Source organism: Sebastes umbrosus, chromosome 21 (assembly GCF_015220745.1).
Source record: "Sebastes umbrosus isolate fSebUmb1 chromosome 21, fSebUmb1.pri, whole genome shotgun sequence".
NCBI classification, from domain to species: domain Eukaryota; kingdom Metazoa; phylum Chordata; class Actinopteri; order Perciformes; family Sebastidae; genus Sebastes; species Sebastes umbrosus.
In genome coordinates, this window is record NC_051289.1 from 1,859,075 (window position 1) to 1,880,181 (window position 21,107).

At 39.8% G+C, this 21,107-nt stretch overlaps 2 protein-coding genes across 4 annotated transcripts in view; one reads left to right on the forward strand and one right to left on the reverse strand.

Annotated features, from left to right (window-relative positions):
• The window catches only part of LOC119481011 (gamma-aminobutyric acid receptor subunit rho-3), a 33,908-nt gene extending 30,991 nt beyond the window's left edge, over nucleotides 1–2,917 (reverse strand). Inside the window, exon 1 of the mRNA XM_037757689.1 lies at nucleotides 2,779–2,917. The gene's annotated coding sequence lies outside the window, so the exon portion shown is untranslated. The remainder of the gene's footprint in view (nucleotides 1–2,778) is intronic.
• On the forward strand, nucleotides 2,711–20,990 carry hhla2b.1 (HERV-H LTR-associating 2b, tandem duplicate 1). 3 transcript variants are annotated; one of them, XM_037757691.1, is made up of 8 exons: nucleotides 2,711–2,861; nucleotides 5,067–5,274; nucleotides 10,413–10,757; nucleotides 13,445–13,729; nucleotides 14,242–14,568; nucleotides 16,664–16,771; nucleotides 17,697–17,756; nucleotides 19,376–20,990. In XM_037757691.1, exons 2-8 carry the CDS (start codon nucleotides 5,205–5,207, stop codon nucleotides 19,471–19,473), a joined length of 1,293 nt encoding a protein of 430 aa, XP_037613619.1. In that variant the 5' UTR covers nucleotides 2,711–2,861; nucleotides 5,067–5,204; the 3' UTR covers nucleotides 19,474–20,990. The 3 variants fall into 3 exon arrangements, with proteins under 3 accessions (XP_037613619.1, XP_037613618.1, XP_037613620.1); XM_037757690.1 differs by having other exon boundaries at nucleotides 2,845–2,985; XM_037757692.1 differs by lacking the exon at nucleotides 17,697–17,756 and having other exon boundaries at nucleotides 2,845–2,985.
• Nucleotides 20,991–21,107: the final 117 nt, after the last annotated feature.

Sequence of the window (21,107 nt, forward strand, 5' to 3'; positions counted from 1 at the left end):
GTGTGTGTGTGTAGAGAAGTTATTTGTGCGTGAAAATGAATCACGGGTTTGGAAGCAGCTCAAACAACAAATCGGTCGAGGTTTAATCCGAGCTGGAGCGGAGCGAGCTGCATCTAATCCAGACTCACCTATAGCTCCTTCCTCAGTTTACACCTCTGGAAGTCATAATCCCACACACACACACATCCCTGTACTTCTATCTTTGTGAGGACACTCATTGACATAATGCATTCCTCAACCCTAACCCCAACCTTTACCATCACAACTGAATACCAAACTCAACCCTAACCGTTAGGGCAGTGTGGCCAGATTGTTAATAATTAACCATTTAACCGTTAACTGACATTAAGAGTTTTAACCGATTAAACGCTTAAAAGAAATATTTAAAAAATAGCTAAAAAGCTGAGCAAAACTCAGGAGCGGTTTGTCACTTAAAGGAGAAAAGCTAAGAGAGTCGGAGCCGGCGTTACAGATACAGGGAGTTTGCTCCGGTCTTGAGGAGTTGTAGCATTTATTCACCGACAAATAAACTGTACACACACTGCTATAGCTACGTTCACAGCTAGAACGCCACTGAAAACCTCACACTCACTGCCGCCGCACACAAACATGTGCAACAACGGCGAGCACAAAGCCTCAAACAACGCTACATCTGCGAACGTACAGTAGCACAAACCAAACAGACGCTACATGTACAGGAAAAACTGTCATGTCCCATTTTCAAAGGGGTCCCTTGACCTCTGACCTCCAGATCAGTGAATGTAAATGGGTTCTATGGGTACCCACGAGTCTCCCCTTTACAGACATGCCCACTTTATGATAATCACATGCAGTTTGGGGCAAGTCATAGTCAAGTCAGCACACTGACACACTGACAGCTGTTGTTGCCTGTTGGGCTGCAGTTTGCCATGTTATGATTGGAGCATATTGTTTTATGCTAAATGCAGTACCTGTGAGGGTTTCTGGACAATATCTGTCATTGTTTTGTGTTGTTAATTGATTTACAATAATAAATATATACATACATTTGCATAAAGCAGCATATTTGTCCACTCCCATGTTGATAAGAGGATTAAATAATTGATAAATCTCCCTTTAAGGTTCATTTTGAACAGATACAAAATGTGAGAAATGTGTTTCTGTCTGTAACGTTATCTTTTAAAATCGCTCTCCTCTACTGTAGGTTCTCTGTCTTTAACCCGAGGCACTTACTGTAACCCGCAACGAGAAGTTTTTACTGGTGCCAAGCCTCCAGGCGAGAGTGAGTAACTGAGGCTTCCCTGGAAAAGAGAACAATGTACTGGGTAAAAGTTTCGGGGTTAAGTAAAGGTTATCTACATCTGTTTTACTTTTCCTTTTCATTTATGTACCTGTATGTTCTATGACAAATAAAGGTTTCCATTTCTTCATTTGAACTCAACCAATTGATGACTAAATAACGAAGTAAAGATGACTAAAAGGAAACATGTCACGTCTCCTGACACCTCATTTTTGACCTCATTTGATCGAACCATATTTGGGTAGTTTTTAACTACACTGCTGGTTAACTATTGGACTAACTACACGCTGAGATAATTTAACCCAGCAACAAGGTGGATTGATCATTCAACCCAAATATTGGTTTATATTTTACCTCATAAATGGATTATTATTATTTTCATGTTTCCTTTTCCCAAAATTGAGCCAATAGCAACGCACAACTGCAGCTTCAGTTACACGGTGCATGTGTTAAACCCCGTACCTGAAGACCCATGTGTGCCCGTGTCCCAGCCTCCTTCAATAGGCCTTGATTTCTAGTGTGACAATAAACGGGAGCCAAACTCTGAATGAAAGAAATACACAAATCGGCCTCATAACTTATTTCAAATGAACCGAAAAATTCATACACGACCTGAACCGTGACTAGCGAACCGAACGGTTTGGATTTTTTACCTGAACTGTTCCATCCCTAGTTCACACCTGTACTTAGAGCCGTCCACTTGTGATCCGATCGCTCATGACGTATGTTAATACCAGGTCTGAACAGAGCCTATCAGACCACAGACTGGTATTTCTTGTCTCTACAAAAAAAAAAGCAGATACTGCTGTAGGAGAGGAGTCAAAAAAAAGACGGCTTGTTGACAAAAGACGCTTCTTTCAGCCTGCAGATAACCTGGTATAAACTGGGTTAAAGTGACCCAGCAGCTGGATAGGTACCACATGGTAGCAGTGGAAGAGAGGAGGACTGAGATTGACCCAGCGGTTGGGCTGCACCTTGGAAATAACCCAATAAAATGAGCCAGCAGGCTCAACACACACGTCTAGGTAGATAAAAACCCATCATTTTTAGTGTGTGCATGTCATTTGAAAAGTAAACAGATGACATTGAGCTAACATTTTCCTGTGTGTGTGTGTGTGTGTGTGTGTGTGTGTGTGTGTGTGTGTGTTTGGTGTCAGCAGGTGTTAGAGTTTTGGCTGTTTGACCTGCAGCACATATCACACAGTACACAGCACGCTCTAAAACAGCTCTGCACTTTGAAAGCGAACCCCACTGACATTTGATGGAGCTGCAGAGGAAACACTGACTCCTACAGAGGGTCGTATGTGTGTTTGTCTATATGTGTGTGTGTGTTTGGGGTCGTATGCGTGTTTGTTTATATGTGTATATGTGTTTGCCAATCACAACCAAACTCCACCCATTCAGAGAGGGTGTGTGTCTGTGTGTGGGGCGACCTTACTCTCCCTGCACTGCTGCCTATTCTCTAAATAACCTGTTGATCCAGTCAAGCTAACACTCACTCAGCCTCAGGAGGCAACAGGCTCGGCTCCTCTTCCTCTTTTCTCCCGGACTTCTTCTGAGCTGGAGCTCCGGCTGAGTCACCGTGAGTGCTTTCTCAGCTTTCATTATTATTTCCAGGCACGTCACTGACAGCTGGCACTGATTTCAGTCCTCCGTCTGATACATCTCGTCTGTAAAGAAAGAGAAAGTTTTACTTTGAAGCTCCTGTAAGTACTACCTGTCATTTCTTTCATACATGCAGTGCTTTCTTTTTTTACAGGAAACTACTACTAAAAATAACATTGTTGTTATTAAGGGCACCAATTAAGGACACTCGTAGGAGCAGATAAGAATCCAAACTGATTATATCTCTGAGCCAGCAGCTTAAAGGTCATTTATAACGTTCAGAAGAGCCGTTTCAGTGCTGTGATGAAGCTCTAAAGCTGCATTTCATTCATAAAGACAATCAGCTGGTTAGACAGTAGACTTGAATCAGTGATTAAAGCTGCTTCAAGAAAACGATTTGAGATAAACTCAGAGTGCACGGAGGTCAATAACTTGAATAAAACTGTTATTATATGATATAGAAAATTAGCATAATTGTGCTTTGTTGTCGCTTTTTACTAGAAACTCTTTGTTTAATCTCTAATAATTTATGTGATTTAGAGATGCGGTTTATTAAATATGCTGTAACCAGTTTAATGTAAAGCTCACTGAGTTTAAAATAATCTGGGACTAATGAGGTCAGTAGAGTTTAATAACTAAAAAATGTGTTATTAATAAGGCTGTCAATTGATTCAAATATTTAATCGCGATTAATCACACATTTTTTATCTGTTCAAAATGTACCTTAAAGGGAGATTTATCAAGTATTTAATGCTCTTATCAACATGGGAGTGGGCAAATATGCTGCTTTATGCAAATGTATGTATATATTATGTTATTATCGCGTTAACTTTGACAGCCTTAATTATTAATACAGAATAAAGTGTTAAAAATGTATGTTTTAGAGGCAGCACAGTGAGCGTAGTGAGTCCCTGCAAACACATATAGACTTTATTATACTGTATTCTGCACGGTACTTGTTGCTGTATGCATTTTAATTTAGCGCATTGGGTTTAAAGCTGGTAACTTTGAGCAAATATGATTTAAAAGAAGTTATTTTTATAACGGCTGTAACGGCACAATAACGCAAATTCATTTTAACGTGATTGGTTGCTTAAATTCAGGTGCGGTAGAAACTTGCAAATGCCATCAGGAGAAGTAGGAGGAGGCAGAGGAAAATGATTACACATGGTATAGTGACAGTTTTATAAAAAGAACTTATCATAATGGCTCAAAGTGCCTCACTTAACCTCATTTGACCTTGAAAAGTTGTAATTTTTTTGCAGAATTCTGCAGAATTTGCAGCGATACGTCCATCCGAAACGTTCCGCGGAGCACTCTAAAGGTTTTTGTTCCAAGAGACAAAAGTCCGTCAGCTCTTTGAGATAAAATTGTTTTGTTGCACGACACAAGCGGAGTCAAAAGTCATCTTGTCATTTAGTGCACGCTTGCTCAACCGTTGCTGCACTTTCGCTCCGTTACCAAGAAGAAACATTTGGAAAAAGTCCAAGTGCTGCCCTTCTTCTCCAGCCAAAGGAAAGCCATGAGCAGTAAATCTGAGCTGATGTGCTTCTCTTGTACTGTATAACACTTAATGAGGGAATTGTCTTCAGCTCTAATGCAGGAAGGATCCAACGTAAACACATGAAGACAATGTCGGCGGCCGCACGCCCGGCTCACCTCCCGGCTCAACGTCACCGCCATGAAACTCACTTTCTGCGTTTCAACCTTTAAGCCTTTAAGATTGATCGCTTTATCACCGTCGTCACATTTTAACACTCACACTCTTTGATGCACGGCACTAAGTTCACCCGTATTTGTTTAGGAGAGTTAAGATAGCGTAGCGATAACGCAAGAGGAATTTATTGTGCATGAGCAACAGATGCATCCTCTTCCTTTTCGCTTGTCAAACCACTTGAGAGATAAAAAGAAGGGCTCGATACAGAGGATAAGTGATAACAGAGGAATGACAGAGAAGAAAAGAGTTTGTGGTGGATGAAAGAGTGCAGGGCTTCAGCTGCAAATCTCACTTTTATTTTTTATGGGGATGAAAATCCTCGCCGCTCATCAGAGGATCAAACCTGAATTCTCCTCAGAAAGCTGCACATGTTCTGTCACGTTTTACTCTCTATATGTTCCTGTGTCCGTTTCATCAGGAATGTGACTCTAATTATGCTTTTTTCTGTTTTGCCAAACCACCCAGAGAGATCCAAGGAAAAACCTACCGGAAGGGGGAAAAAAAAAAGTGGAAACCCTCGCCTGACTATCGCCGCAGTGGAAGAAGCATGGACTGAAGACCTGTTTCTGTCGAGTCATACATGCGTGTAGCTGAAAGGGAATCATGTCAGCGATACACACCTGGGCCTGTTTCCTCCTCTGGATCGGCCTTGCCACACAGGACAAAACGCCAGGTAAGACACAAACGCCTCTTTGTCCAGCAGCCTCGACTGATCTGAAAGCAGGACAACGTTCACAGGGATTAAAAGGGTTTCTATACACAACCCGATACTCAGAAAGAAAATACAATATCATCTCAAAGTTGCAAAATTGTGGGATTTTTCTTTTCTTTCCGCAATCTGAGAACTGCCCCAGATTACTCAAGATGGCCTTTTCAAACTTTTTCCTGTCGTCAGGTATGAAATATTCTTCCACCACAGCAGTGAAACAGCTGTGAAACAGCTGTCAAACAGCTGGACCTCAAGGAAAAGTCTGTCTGGTCTTATATTTATAGTTCTGACCATCATTCCTCAGAGGTAAGGTAACAAATTAACTTTACTGCTGACATCTGGAACAGAAAGAAATGCACTTAATGGCATGAAGAACACAGAAAAGGCTGTGTCCGGAGGAAGGAAGAGCTGCAAGCTTGAATCCAGATTAGCTGCCGTTCTTTGTGCCATCAAGTGTCTGTATTTGTGCACATGTTTAGTATACTATACTATTGACTGCATTGGACAGCTCCCTTCCATCTTTATCCATAGTTATTCTTCGATTCCTAAGATTTGGAACAGTTTTACAATTGAATCTAAAGCATGTATTTATCATGCACTACATAAGAAAAGTTCAGAGACACTTAAATCATGGAAATGACCAAACATTTATCGATCAGATTTGGTGGAAAAGGTTATCGCGTTCTCTTCCCAGCTCGTCACATACCGGACTCCTTGGCGTCACTTTCTAACACCGGCTTTACATGGGCTGCAGAGGCACCGCGATTTTCAGAGAAGCACTGACCGCGTCCTTTCGCCGCCCAGGTAAATCAACTGAACTGTTCACACCACGCCACGGAGCTCCGCGGCCTCTCCTGGAAGACATTCATAGCGTCGCACTCGGTTGTTCACGTGAAAAGTGAGAGACAAAAGAAAGCTCAAACCACATCTCTGCGCGAAGTGGGCACATTTGTCAGATTTAGAAAATTACAGAAATTGTCAGATGTTGGAGGAGGGGAGACCGAGGCTTTAAAATGACTTTACAGTAAGTCATGTATGACCTTTAACTGACCTCTGTTTGTCACCAAAGAGCTGCAGAAACACAGACTTATCTTTAATACAGCTTACAGTGCAATACACCACTAGTAGCAGCACAGAAACGTCTGATCTCACTTCATCTCTATCACTAAATATGAGAATAATATCCCCACTGAGTCGACTTTATTACCAGGAGAATCATCAGCTTTAATACCTGACATGTCTTTTGATCCTGTCGGCTCTGAAAACAGTGTTGAGAGAGTGTTTTTGTTCGTGGGCTACAAAGTTATCAAGATTGTGCTATCGCTAGTTTTGTAATCTCATTTGGCAGTACGCATCTGCTTATTTATCAGTGAAAGTACGTAGCTGGGTCCGACTAGAGTGTTTATTCTTTTAAATAACGGCGTTTGTGAAGTTAATGTTTCACAGTTTGTTGGCTACCCTGAAGAAATGAGTGTGTTTGCTCACCAGTTCGTTAAAAGCGCAAAGACTTCCTGCCAAGGGCACAAAATGTCACGTTGCTGAGTGACAGGAGCGAACTACTGGCACCCGGCATGTCAGGCAGGTGAACCGGTCGACTGCTTTGTTGCGTTATTGTGCAGGTGTGTGTCAGAAGTCTGAGTCATTACTGAGCCGTGATTTACGAGAAGAATGCGAGGAACAGCTGTGTGAGCATGAGCAAGCAACGTCAGTCATAACAAGAGAGGAAGGTGCTGAAAGAAGCACTCGGTCATAAAGCCACAATTAATCCCTCCTGTTGTGCCAGTAACTGTCACGGACTCATGCAAACACACGTGCAGCACAAACACAAACAATGATCTGATTCCAGTTTTGGCTCAAACGTTTTCCAACCATCGTCCTGAAAGAACCTCAGAGAAACAGGAGGACGGACGGCTGAAGACAGCCAGTTATGAACCAGTTATGAAGTGGGAATCTGACCTTTTACTCCAGGAATAATCTCAGTGGTTGAGTTAATTCAACATCTTATGTGTGGCATCAAAAAGACCCCATTTAGTGATGTCAAAGTAGGTGTTTTACCTTTGACAGCTCGTAAAAAAATGCATTATTGTTATGATCATGATGTCAAATCAGATAGAGGTTTTTCAATCAAACATTGTATTTTTTTCGCAGGAAATATGGAAACATCCATGTGTACATATATACTGCCCGGGGGGTGTTTTTTTCCATTTTACAGGGCCAGTAATGAAAAATATGATATCTGCTTGTGCATTTCAATCATTTGGATCTGTTGTACAGTGTTTTTCTCTATGCCGATACCAAAAATCATGGCTCTAGGAGTTATATGTCTGAAGATGTTGAACTTTAACAGGGTATCTGCAGGTTTCAACAAGTCAAATTTAAGACTTTTTAGGACCACTATGAATGCAATTTAAGACCTACTTCACGTCCATACTGGCAAGAATGTACTTGGAATTACTTGCAAAGTAAATTAATTAATTCACTGAAACACATTCCTTCCAGCAGTTTTCCCAGTCTTTGTTCCAGGTTTTCAGTTTTATAACTAAATAAATAAATAAATAAATAAAATGCTAACTATAAATAAATTGAAAAAAAAAACAAAATGAAAATAAATTGGCCGACCGATTTATGTTTTTCTGACTTTGCATGCGACTCCAAAGACATGATGCCCAATGTTCCAAGTTTCCAAGTTTTCTTGCAGAGGGTGCAGCGAGCTGCAATTACATTTCAAGGCACCAACTTCAAGCGCCCACTAAATTCACTGTTCACCCATTTTTTACCCGGTTTTAGCACTCGGACCTTAGGTTTGACGAAAGCAATGTCGGCGATGTTGCTCAGCTTTTCACTTTCCGCGAGGTTTCACCACTAAAAAGCACACCACTCCAACGTGACTGCACGTGAAATGGGTGTGCTCCAGTTGCTCCAGCTATTTCCTTTTGGTTCCGTTTTATAGTTTTGTTACGGCGTGCTCAAAAAACGAAACATTTAAAAGCAAGATAATGCATTTCTTTTATTAAATGAAAGTAACGTTAATGAATTTTTAAGACCTGCCAAAATTGTATTTACGAAATTTCGTGAGATTTTTAGTCATTTTAAGGCCTAAAATTCAGCTTATTGGATTTTAGACTTTTTAAGACTTTTTAAGACCCCACGGGAACCCTGCTTAAAAATAGTTTCCGGTCTGAGGCCCCGATCACACTGAGACACGTCGCTACAGGACGCGGGAAGAAAGACGTAGAGTTCTTGCATTTATAATAATAAAAATGGGGTGACCTTGAATGACAGACCATTTCACAGTTCCAAATGGGTCCAAGTTTCTTTCCTGTTGTGAATGACATCAGCTAACAGGAAGTGAATATGGATCCAAGCTGTTGCCTCATAATGCAATTAAATACCGTACTCGTTAATAACTTCTGTCTTGCAGGATGCTTTCTTACCTGGTGGAAAATACCTACTGTGACATAACTTTTGGGGTGTAGCCACAATTGCTCAAACATGCTTAAGAAATGGGTTCACACTGTCTTAAACGATAGTCACGTTCCAATACGAAACACTGAAACAGGTTTTACTTGCCGTAGTCGTTCATACTAGCCATTAAAAAACACTTCCAGTGTATGGTGGGGAATAAATCATCACAGGGAAGGTAGGGAGGTCAAAAAAGCAACGAGAGACGGATTGTTGTTCAGGGTATTTGTTGACAATAAGGGATAAGTGACACACAGATAAGTGCAAAGAAGAGAAAGATAGAAAGTGTATCATTACGTCAGCACAGAACAGACAACATCACAAGACACAACAAGTACTTCAGCCCTCTGTTGTTTATAGTCACAGAAGATCAAACTGTCGGGTCACTGTTTTAATGCTTATGGTGACAAGGTTGAACATGTGAGGCCCCGAGATTATCTAAAGGTACAGTGTTAACTTTGGCCTACTCCTCGGGGTGTTGGACTGTCAACTGCAGATATGAAAATTGCCATTACACAGTCTTGTCCTTGAACTAGCCAACTGAACCTTCAACATGATTAATGTTTGTCCATGAATTAATGAAAAATAAGTCATTTCCATTTTGATTTATGTTGTTTTTTTTCCATTCATCGATGCCCCTTGAGGCTCTACCAATTGGCATTTTAATTAACCAGTGGCGTTACTGCTGCGTCAAACAGCACATCAATCAGATCGTGTTTGTACACGATGGAAATGATTCAGTACGTTTCACAATTAGCCAGTACCGCTATTGGCTACGTCAACATTCTGCTGTTGGGGTTTTGGTAATATTTCTATCATCTGTTTTCTGGTTAAATGCTTCTCGTGATTTCACAAGGAAGGTAAAACCTAAAAAGTGTGGGAAGGTGATTTCCTGTTCCTTGTAAAACATGCGTCACTGAAGACTATTCATCGCTGGCCACCTCCACCCTGGATGTGGCAATAAAGGGAAGTTGAGGGTGAACAGTTGCACAATCTTTAGTTTAAGACTAGTCTTGGTCTTAGACTGGTTTTAGATCCTCAGCTTAGACTAGTCTAATTAAACCAAATTTTTATACATAACTTTTAGCAAACTATTTCAACTGTCTATCCATTACTTTTAGCAAACCTTTAGCTAGTTTAACTGTTTATTTCAACATTACGTTTAGCTAATTTGTAGCTAACTATTTTAACTGTTTATCCATTACTTTTATTCAAATTCAAATTCAAATAAGCTTTATTGGCATGAATGTCCAGGTTACATTATTGCCAAAGCTAAATTACATATGAATAAATAATAATTACATTTCACAAGAAATAATCACAAAATAATCACAATCACAATAAACCAAATACATTTTAAATATACATTCTTTCGATGCTTCCTTGTACAATGTGTGCCTAACTAACACTAAAGCTTGATTACTAACTGGTTAAAGCAGGGAAACCGGTCCAGTTTCTATGGTCATGGCAGCCACCGCCATCACCATGATAAAGTGTGATGATAGGAAGAGGCATTCGTCGTTCATGTTACTAGACAACAACAGTCACAACACTAAAAACACATTTAAGCTGTAACTTAATGATAACATAAATCTCTATCATCCCAGTATCTCACCTGGACTCACCTCGTCTTGTTTCAGACATCACCGTGACGTGCTTCGTCTCGGAGGAGTGTTTGCTACCCTGCAGCTTCCAGCCGGGCAGCGAGGAGATCATCGAGTGGTTCAGACAGGACGTGGAGGTGTACAAGTTCAAGCGGGAGGATGAGGAAAAGGAGGACGACGACAGCAGCGAAGAAAGCAGCGAAGAGCACTTGAAGAGCGAGCAGCTCTCCGACCGCGTCTCCGTTTTCCCTCAGTTGATAGCCCGCGGCAACGCCACGCTGATCCTCAGGAGGAGCGGTCTGAGGGACAGAGGCACATACAGGTGTCAAGTTCACACCTCGAAGGGCGAACACAATGCAAAGGTCGTCGTGAAGGTGGAAGGTGAGTTTATGAAGAAGGTTACATGTGAAAGTAGTTGATTAATCGACTAATCGGTTGTTTCGGTCTTAGTCGACTAAGATTTCTTTAATTGATTCGTCATTTTTATGTTTTTTTCATGCTGAATGACTCATTTCAAAGAAACTTATGAGCACATCGCAGGTTAACAACAAGATTTAAAGTGGTGCTTTTATGTGATTCTTTGTGGAGAAACTCAGTTTTACAGATCTGTCGATTAAATCAACTAATCCATTAGTCAACAAAATCGTATGAGTGTTAGTCGACTTAGAATCTCTTTGGTCGAGGACGGCCCTAGTTTGTTTAGACGGGTTCGAACAAGGTCAGAGAAATTATTACTCCATTATATTACAGTGCAAGACACCTTGTTTACTACCTGCCTGTCATTATTTATGACACACTATGAGATCCAAGTGCAGCCTCAACTGATATAGAAGTTGTAATCCTGAAGATTTCAGCCTGGTGGTAACAGGTGCGGTTTAGCAGCTACTTTATCAGAAATACAACAGGAGAGCAGCTCGTGTCTGTTTACAGTGCAAGCAAACTCATGTTGTCTCAATAAAGAAGTCGGTGAGTAATAATTACAACCGCGATCAGATTTCATGCTGCACACAACGCAAAGACTTCTTTAACCCTTCTTTAAACCCCCTGCAGAAATGATCTGCTGACAAAATGACTGTTATTTTATTCTGTAGACACATTTTTAATAATCAATCACAGTCAGCGCTAACCTCAGTGACAAAAACATTGTGTTATATAGATGCAAAAATTACTTTATATATAATTTAGGGCTTTCATAGTTAACGCGATAATAACGCGTCATACTTGCTTGTCATGAAGGAGGTTAAATAACGCTCCAAACTTGCACTAAATTTTGGTGAGGAAAAACTGTCATGTCCATTTTCAAAAGAGGTCACCCAGTAGATAAACACACCGGCACAGTCAACCTGATCTCAGTTTTCTGCTGCCGGCAACAACAAAAAAAGAAACACAATAGGAGCTAGTGTTGTCTGTGGTGAAGAAGTTTGAAGAAAGAAACGTCTTAAAGAGAAAGTTATGATTCTCTTACAAATGTAACTGTAAGTGTCTGTCAATTGGTAGTTTCCCCCCATTTGTCTTTCACACTTTTTCTAAATTCATGCATGTGCAAATGAACTTTAATAAACATTTTTGTTTAGATTTTCCAGAAGTCTTTATATCCCTGTTGCTAAAACAAATCAGACCTTTATGAACAAAAAAAGAAAACATAAATTGTTTGGAAGAACGGAGGTAATGAGCACGAGCAGCGATAGCCACCATGGAAAAAACACACAGGTTTATTTTCTTTCATTACTTTATATAAAGCATAGAAACTAATCTTTGTACCCAATATAAAGTAATAAAAAAAAAAAGAATTAGGTGTGTGTTATCTGTATTGATTCGTCAGCCTAGGAGGCTGAAGTGCAGATGCTGGATAATTACTGCACTGCATTCGGTTAAATAATTAGGCTGTTTTTTGGCTCAATATAGCTATTATAAATATATATATATATATATTAGGGCTGTCAAAGTTAACGCGATTACCCAAATTCATTTTAATGCCACTAATTTCTTTAACGCATTAACACAACTTGTTTGTACTGGGCTCAGTTTTAAAGCTAGAGTTAAAATACTGGTATCACATGACACGAGAAAACCTAATGAATCCATCGGTACCAACCATGTTATTTTAGCTTGTCGGGAAGGAGGCTAAATAACGCTCCAAACTTGAGCTACATTTTGGCGAGGAAAAACTGTCATGGTCATTTTCAAAGGGGTCCCTTGACCTCTGATCTCCAGATATGTGAATGAATATGAGTTCTATGGGTACCCACGAGTCTCCCCTTTACAGACATGCCCACTTTATGATAATCACAGTTTGGGGCAAGTCATAGTCAAGTCAGCACACTGACACACTGACAGCTGTTGTTGCCTGTTGGGCTGCAGTTTGCCATGTTATGATGTGAGCATATTGTTTCATGCTAAATGCAGTACCTGTGAGGGTTTCTGGACAATATCTGTCATTGATTTGTGTTGTTAATTGATCTACAATAATAAATATATACATACATTTGCATAAAGCAGCATATTTGCCCACTCCCATCTCCCTTTAAGGTACATTTTGACAGATAAAAATGTGTGTTTAATTTGCAATTAATTACGATTACAAATTTAAATCGATTGACAGCCCTAATATTATTAGTTTATGACCAAATACCTGCAAAACTACACTCCCATCAGCCTCAGCTGTACTTGCTAAACTAAGATATTAAGCTCAAAGTCTCACAGAGGCGTCAGCATGGCTGTAGACTCTGTTTTATACAGTAATTCCCAGCTTTTATTCTGAATACCAGGTGTATAATTACTTCCTAAGCCTCTCTGCACACAGACGTCCATGCCAATATTTGTTCTACCATAAAAAACCCTCAGTCTCTGTAGTGAAAGTAACATTAAGGCTTTTAATCAGTGAAGGAAAGTGAAATCTTAATGTATTTACAATGTATGTAAGAACGGTTATATAGTGTTAACAAAGCTTATCTGCATGAGACTGATGTCAGGCTATATTGGGCCTTGGCATTTAGAGTCTGTCATCAGGGGCTGCTGGGAAACATTCATCATGCTGTGAGTGTCTCTGTGTGTGTGTTTGTGTGTAGCGCCCATCCGAGGCCTGTCTGTGGAGCTGTCCAGGCTGAGCGGCTACGAGGAGATGAAGTGCATCGTCCGTGATGTCTTCCCGGCCCCCCATGTAACCTGGGAGACCGAGCCGCCCACTTTCGAGGACCTCCGACCGGTCACGCGCAAGCTGGCCGACAAACACGGGCTGTTCACGGTCGACAGCCGCCTCAGGAGGCTCAACGGACAACCGGACCTCATCTACATCTGTAAAGTCACGTCTTCTTACGGGGGTCCGACCTGGACCGCCTCACTCAGGGAAAGAGGTACAAATACATTATAATTTAGGTGTTGAAGGATGTTCCTCTGCAGGCAGGGCTCCGTGTCTTGTGAAGTGACGGGGCTCCGCAGAGAGAAACGTTACCGTCATCTGGTTGGAGACGGTAACGTTTATCTTCCTGCAGCGGGGCTGAAGCAGGAAGAGAAATGTTACCGTCTCTGACCGGGTGCCGGTGTCTCTCTCCGGCTGCGGTCGGAGGCGATAACGTTTCTGTTCCTGCTTCAGCCTCAAAGCCAACACTAGGATCAGCAGTGATTCATGGAGAGACCTTCGTCTGGTCAGCTAACATTACTGCCAAGCAGCTGAAATATAGAGTGATATTGTGGTTTTAGCTGACGTGTGTCGCCTCACTGTTTTGAGCGATGCTCCTTCATGTCTATGTAGAGCGAGCAAGTGCGAGCAACAGGACACTGACTTTCATTGACTACACGGCCACAGGTGTCGCTGTTAACAAGCATTTCTGAAAGTTACAAATAGTATCTTTAATCTCTATTTTAGAAATAAGAGGAGCTCAAGGGAGAGACCTGACCATCCCCTGCTACGCCCCTCCTTACCTGAACAACCCCTTCCTCCACTGGAGCTTCACCAACGGCGAGGACCCCTCAAACATCCTCACCTACGACAGCCATTCGGGGAACAGCGTCTCCACGCCGCCCTGGGACAACCACGTGGAGCTGGACGGCTTCAGGGTCCCGTTCGGAGACGGCTCCCTGCGGCTGATGGACCCAAAACACTCGGAGCACACGGGCAGCTACACCTGCGTGTTCTCCGTGCCGTACAACACTCACACCGAACACACCGACGTCACCATCGACGATCCTGCCGGTGAGGTCACAAACACAAACACAGTCGTAGTTTTTAATCAAACTAAATTGGTCTTTTCATGGCATTTGTTGACAATATAAATATAGAATATCACCAGACGTATCCTTTAAAGGACTGTACTGGTGGTTCTGTATATTTACGCCCTTTACATACTTTGTGTATACGTTCAGCATTTTCAGAAGCATAACTAATGTTTTTAGACTTCCAGTCATCAAACAAAAAGACAGTTTGAAGCTCCTTCCTTGTAAAAAATGTTTTTTTATTAAATGATCAGTTTAACCAAATTAGAAAAAAACATCTTTTCTTAATTTATTTATTATTTGCCCATGTTGATATATCTGTCTCTTAGATTTCTGCCTCTTAAGTCAGAATATTGGTATAATATTTGGTCAGAATATTAAATTAAAAAAAATAATCAACAGCAGCATCTCCTAAATCTGGGTTATGCAGGATAATCCAGCTCAGGTAGACGATTTATTCAGTGTAGGAAGTAGTTTTAATTTAGGTTAACCATCTCTTTAATTCTGTCTAACACACATACATGCAGAAACACACACACACAAAGCAGAAGAGACAAATATCAGCGACGAATAGTAAACGCACTGAGCTCAAAACAGCTGTCTGCATGTTCTGGTACCAGAACTTCGATGTCTTTTGTTCACGTCTGTGTATCACAACACTTCAATACATAAATGTTTTAGCAGCAAAACTTCCTTGTGGTAGATTACAATGTTCAGATTTATCCAAGTCAACAAGTCCTCAAACAAGTCCTCAAACCAAAATAGATAGAGCTTTCTGAAGCGTCCCATATGAGCTTTACAAAAATAATTCATAGTTTTGGTGAGGTTTGGTGTCAAAGCCAGAAGCTTCACAAGCCCAACAACTTCTGAGACACAACAGTCATTCTTCACACAACCACAAGAGGTCGCCTGTCATCAAAATGTAGACAGGTGGTTTTAAGAGTAGAAAAAACTCCATGAACTACTACGAGTCTCCTCTGAGTTGATCCCTGCAACATTATTTAAACTAACAGGTGTTTGGTAGATTAAGAAGAACCATTCAAAACAAAAGAGGAGACACTACAAGTGAACAGGGAACAAAATGAACTACTAGATATCACCATGAATCTTCCCCAGTTGATTACTGGCATTAAGAGAATTATTTTTTTGCATTACAAGTTTTCTGAAATCGTATGTTTAAATATTCAAATTATGCTTTATCTACTGAAATATGTGCTAATTTGCATAAATTTCCAGAACAGAAATCTGAACATTGAATAATTCCTGTTTCTTTTTGTTGACATATTAGAGTCAAAAGGTTTTTACAGAAGGATATCTCTTTGTATCACTTCATAAATCAGAAAATACTGTTTTTTCGCAATGTTTTTAGGAATAAAAATGTTGTATAAATCAGGCTATGAATGATATATGAACATACCCGTCTGTAAAAGTCTTCAGAATATAGATAGGAATGAAACTGGATAGTTTGGTGGATGTAAATGCTGCTGAAGTGGAGATTTCTGACTCAGAGTCTGAGGAAACAGCCTTTAAAGAGATGGATTGTAAAAGACACTACAGGTGATTAGGGTAAAATAATTAACTTATAGATATCACCATCAAACTTCCCCAGTTGATTACTTACATTAAAATGTAAATGAGGCATTATCTAATGGGAACTTTTGGTGAATTTAGGAGAAATCTACAGACGTAAATAAACAAAGTAGTATAATAAACACCTAAATGTGTATTCTGGATGTTTTCTTTCTAATAGTCTGAAAGAAACAAAGTAAAATAACCCCAAAAATCTCAGAACTCACCAGTGCATGAAAAATTATGTTTCTGCCTCCCTGTAAAATGATGGTCAACATTAATGCAAAATCTATTTTTCCAGAAAGGATAAAAAAAATGCTGAGCCACCAGAAATGAGAAAAAAAGCATCTGTACTTATTACGAGCAGCTGCAGCACCAAATTAAATACAAATATGCGCATTCAAATTAAAATATAAAGAAAACAACATGCATGTACACATTTCACATTTGCTGTTTGGTGTTTTAAAGTGTGTATTTGTAAAGTGTTTGTTGTTACCTGTGTGCAGCTAAGCGAAAGACTCCAGAGGAGGCGTCCTACTGGTGGATCATCGGTCTGGTGCTCGCGGTGCTGGTTGTCGCACTGGCCGGCATGCTGGCGTACCTGAAGGTGAAAGGTAAAGATGGACTCCAGCAGATGTGGACATTACATGATAGAAAGAAGAGCGCTTGACTGGACTGACACAAAAAGACACAAAACACAATCCCCCTCCGTTAGATACACTTCACTTCATATGGAGGACACCATATGATATTTAATGTTCTTTAAGTTTTAAATCGTTCAGGTGTTTGTAGAAGATATTTTACGGTCAATACAGCAAAACAAAGCACAAATGTTCATTTAATTTAGCCTACAATAAACAGCAGCTTCTACATCACATTAAAATTAAAAAGTTAAGTAGAAATACTTCAAAATTAACTAAAGTAAAGATACTTGTTATAAGTTGATCACTGTGAAGTAAACCAGCTAAAAACACATTAAAAATCTTATTTTATGTAAGAAAAGCAGAAATTAGCTGTTGAAACTGTTTGAGATCCCAAAACTGGTGTGTGTTTCTACATAAAATATTAAAAACTACATGTAAAGTCAAGCTTCTCTGTCTCATAGTGAATGTAGTACATACAGTATAGTATATATTATACACAAAAAACTACTCTTTTTTTAATAAGTATTCATAATACTAATAAGGAAAAGAACTGGAATATAAATATCCACACATGATCCAAACTAAGCTATCAATATTAAAGCTGCAGCACACACCCACACCTGTCACACCAGTTATAATTAATTAGATCCGGGTCACACCCGCTGTCATCCACATGCATTCTAGGAAATGTAGGCAGTCACTTAAACGAGACTGCCTTCGGTTGAATAAAAACAAGAAAATCAGGAAAGTAAATCAGAGCAAAAAGTGGGAGAGGTTTCCTAAGAATTTTGATTTGTTTATGTGAGTTAAATCACATTTTAAAGGCTGTACAGGTGCTTTAAAAGTTCATTACTGTCATTCTCACAATCATTATGTCTCTCCAATCTGTTCTCAGGAGGCACCTCAAAGCCCAGAAACGACCCCGAGGAGGTGACAGAGCTGCATTCAGTCAAAGGTCGGTCATAAACTATTTCTAAAAAATAACACTTGCACCACCAAAACCAGACACTAGCTGAAGCCGTAGTCTTTGCTCTGCTGCCTCAGAAGAAGTTCACCTTTACAACTCATAGATAAGAACATAAAACCCATAAAATACATCAATAAATATCCCACTTGTGAAGCCTTTATGTGATGGACAATATAATAGAAACACCTCTCCCTAAAAATTCAACAGCACCACAAACTACAGCCTCCAAAATGACCTTAAAGTTGAATGAACGCCTCTCTGAAATAAATAAAAACTGAGCATTATAAATGGCAACTGACTGAATATGATGCAAGAAGATAACGTAAGCAATGAGATACTTTAATTAAAACACCTAACACTACTGAGAAATACCTTTTTATGATTATTTTCTTTATCGATTAATCGTTTGGTCTTTTAAAGGTCAGAAAATAGTAAAAAGAAATGTCCATCCCTGTTTCTCAAAGTCTAAGGCGATGTCTTTAAATGTCTTGTTTTGTCCAAAACCCCCCAAAAATTCAGTTTAATACGACATAAAACAGAGAAATCTTCATATTTGAGAGGCTGAAAACAGACAAAATGGCATTTAACGTGTTTATTAATAGACCGTATTTGTACATTGAGTTATAGCCGTTAACACATCTGCTTACAACTACATTATGATGTGTTATTAAATGTTTATAAATGCTAAATATGGGGGGACTTAAAGTAAACTGTTGCTCTCTAATCATTGCTTTTTTTCTTGTGAATTACTTTAACTTAGTTATTCAACTGAATTTAAGCAAAACGGTTTTAAACTGCATTAGTTTTAGCTAAGTGGACCCAATAAAATGTCAACTGACTGAATATGATGCAAGTAGATAATGTAAGCAATGAGATACTTTAATTAAAATACCTAACACTACTGAGAAATACCTTTTTACGATTACTTTCATTATCAATCAAAGGTATATAAAGTGTCAGAAAATAGTGAAACATGTCTATCCCTGTTTCTAAAAGTCCAAGGCGATGTCTTTAAATGTCTTGTTTTGTCCAAATCCCCAAAAATATTCAGTTTAATACGACATAAAACATTGAAATCTCCATATTTGAGAGGCTGAAAACAGCATTTTCTGCCATTTTTGCATTAAAAATTACATTAACGATTAATCGATTATCAAAATAGTTGGCGATTATTTGTCCTGCTGATGAGCCGACTGATTGTTGGGCATTTAAAATGTTTATTAACGGACAGTATTTGTACATTGAGTTATATCCGTTAACACATCTGCTTACAACTACATTAAACATAGTGTGTTATTATAAACCATTTATTAAATGTTTATAAATGCTAAATATGGGGGGACTTAAAGTGTTGCTCTCTACTCTTCTTATGAATTCATTTAACTTAATTATTCTACTGCATTTAAGGGCTGACAAGCAAAAACGTTTTAATAGTTTTAGCTAAGTGGACCCAATAAAATGGGAACTGATTGAATATGATGTAAGTAGATAACTTAAGCAATGAGATAATTAAAATACCTATCACTACTGAGAAATACAGGACAACAGAGAAATGACCTTTGTGTCTTCATCCTCTCATCCAGTAACGTTTTCTCTCGTCCTCACAGCCTCGGCAGCCGACGGTAACCAGAACGAGAGCAGCCCGCTGACGGTAGGAGGCACCAACGGACAATCGGGCCTCCAGACAGGATCGCCGTTAACCTGAGAAACAAACAGAAACAACAACGTGGCCAAAACATCAACGAAAACTAACAAAAGTACTAACATAACAAACACGCACACTGACGAGGAACTAACAGCTTCTTACAAACAGAGAGATTATTTAAAAAATAAAAAAGTATGTTATTGTTTTTTGGCTGCTGTGGATTTCAGAGGGAACCTTGATAAAGATGCTGAACTCTGAAAGCATAAAAACACTTTCAGCGTCTCCATGAAGGGTGTGTGGACTCTGACAGTGCAGCCATAAACCTGTTTTTATTCCAGGAACTATTTAAAAGCCTGGAACGACCAAGGAGGCAACTTTAGGACCGCCCTGCTCGGTGAGCGGTGCTTTCCAACGGCCCAGGGAGCACTGGGGCAGAGCTCAAAGTGCTGAACGTCACTCAGTGGTCAAAAACAAACCTTGTGGCTGCTGCTTGTGTACAGATCGAAGGCCTGGTCACACCAGAAAGCATGCTGGGTATCGACCGAAATAAACAAGTACCAAGTAGTATCGAAACGATACCTGCATTCGATCCTTTCTGTGTCCAGATTTAGAAAATTATTTTATTATTTTTATGGTTTTTCTTCGATTAAATGCGACGTGTGATTGGCCCACTACCACAACAGCTACTACCCATACAGCCGGGATTGCCTCCACATGGCTCGCAACACTTTGCCCTCACAAATAAATCCAATAACGATGATTCTCTGTTTAGGTAGACATTACTCCTCTATATCTTTACATAGTAAATAGTTTTTCGCTGCTATATGTATGCTCTGGATATTTAGCACCTTTAAATGCTGGTGTGACGAGGCCTTTATCGAGACAGTAAGCAAGCACTGGGACAAGGAAGAAGATTTTTTTTATACTGTTTTATATTGTCACGGTTCTTCAGATGAAACAGGAATGCACAAAATGGATGATTTAGTTCCTGTGGTTCCTCAGTTCTTGGCACTTTTTTAAGTGGAAACGAGGCATTAGAAGAACTTCATCAAGTCAAGCTACACAGAGGCCGAGAAAACAAGAAGCTGCATCACACAGCTCGTGACTGTGAAAAAAGAGCTTCTGTGTGAACTAAACCAGGTGAGGATGTCGGTTTATCACCTCTGGACACTAGTAGGGAATCGGTGTTCTGCTCTTGGGACACTTGCACGGGCTGGATTACCAAAATAAAAGACTGACTTCCTGTTGGACTACCTGAACCGACATGCTTCATTTAAACCTTCACTGAACTTTGCTCAAAGAGGTGGAGCTCCTTCTGGGAATTGTTTCATGCCTGGATTATAAGAATGAATGTGAAACCACTGATGTGACTGAACAATACAAACCTTTATGTTTGAGGTGGAGAAATAACGTTTTATATTTGCCAAGAAAGCGTGGCAATATTGAATCTGCAGCAGACTACAGCAGAGTGTCACACCTTGCCGTAAACACTCATCACGTTGTCATGAATTACACTTGACCTCTTTCACAAATGTGTCATAATTAATGTAATGTTATTAAAAAGACTAATCACTGAAGGCTTGTGTATGTGCTTTTTTTATCTGAGATATGACAAAACATTAGTAACTCAAGGTCCACTTACAAGCTAGTTTCTGAAGCTTTGAACCAAATGAATGGTGAATGGTGAAAATGTC

Bases quoted from the DNA above. Each gene is read 5' to 3' on its own strand.
- hhla2b.1 (XM_037757691.1), top strand. From the start codon at position 5,205: ATGTCAGCGATACACACCTGGGCCTGTTTCCTCCTCTGGATCGGCCTT. The intron at 5,275-10,412 runs GTAAGACACAAA...GTCTTGTTTCAG, and splicing joins CACACAGGACAAAACGCCAG to ACATCACCGTGACGTGCTTC. The intron at 16,772-17,696 runs GTAAAGATGGAC...ATCTGTTCTCAG, and splicing joins GGCGTACCTGAAGGTGAAAG to GAGGCACCTCAAAGCCCAGA.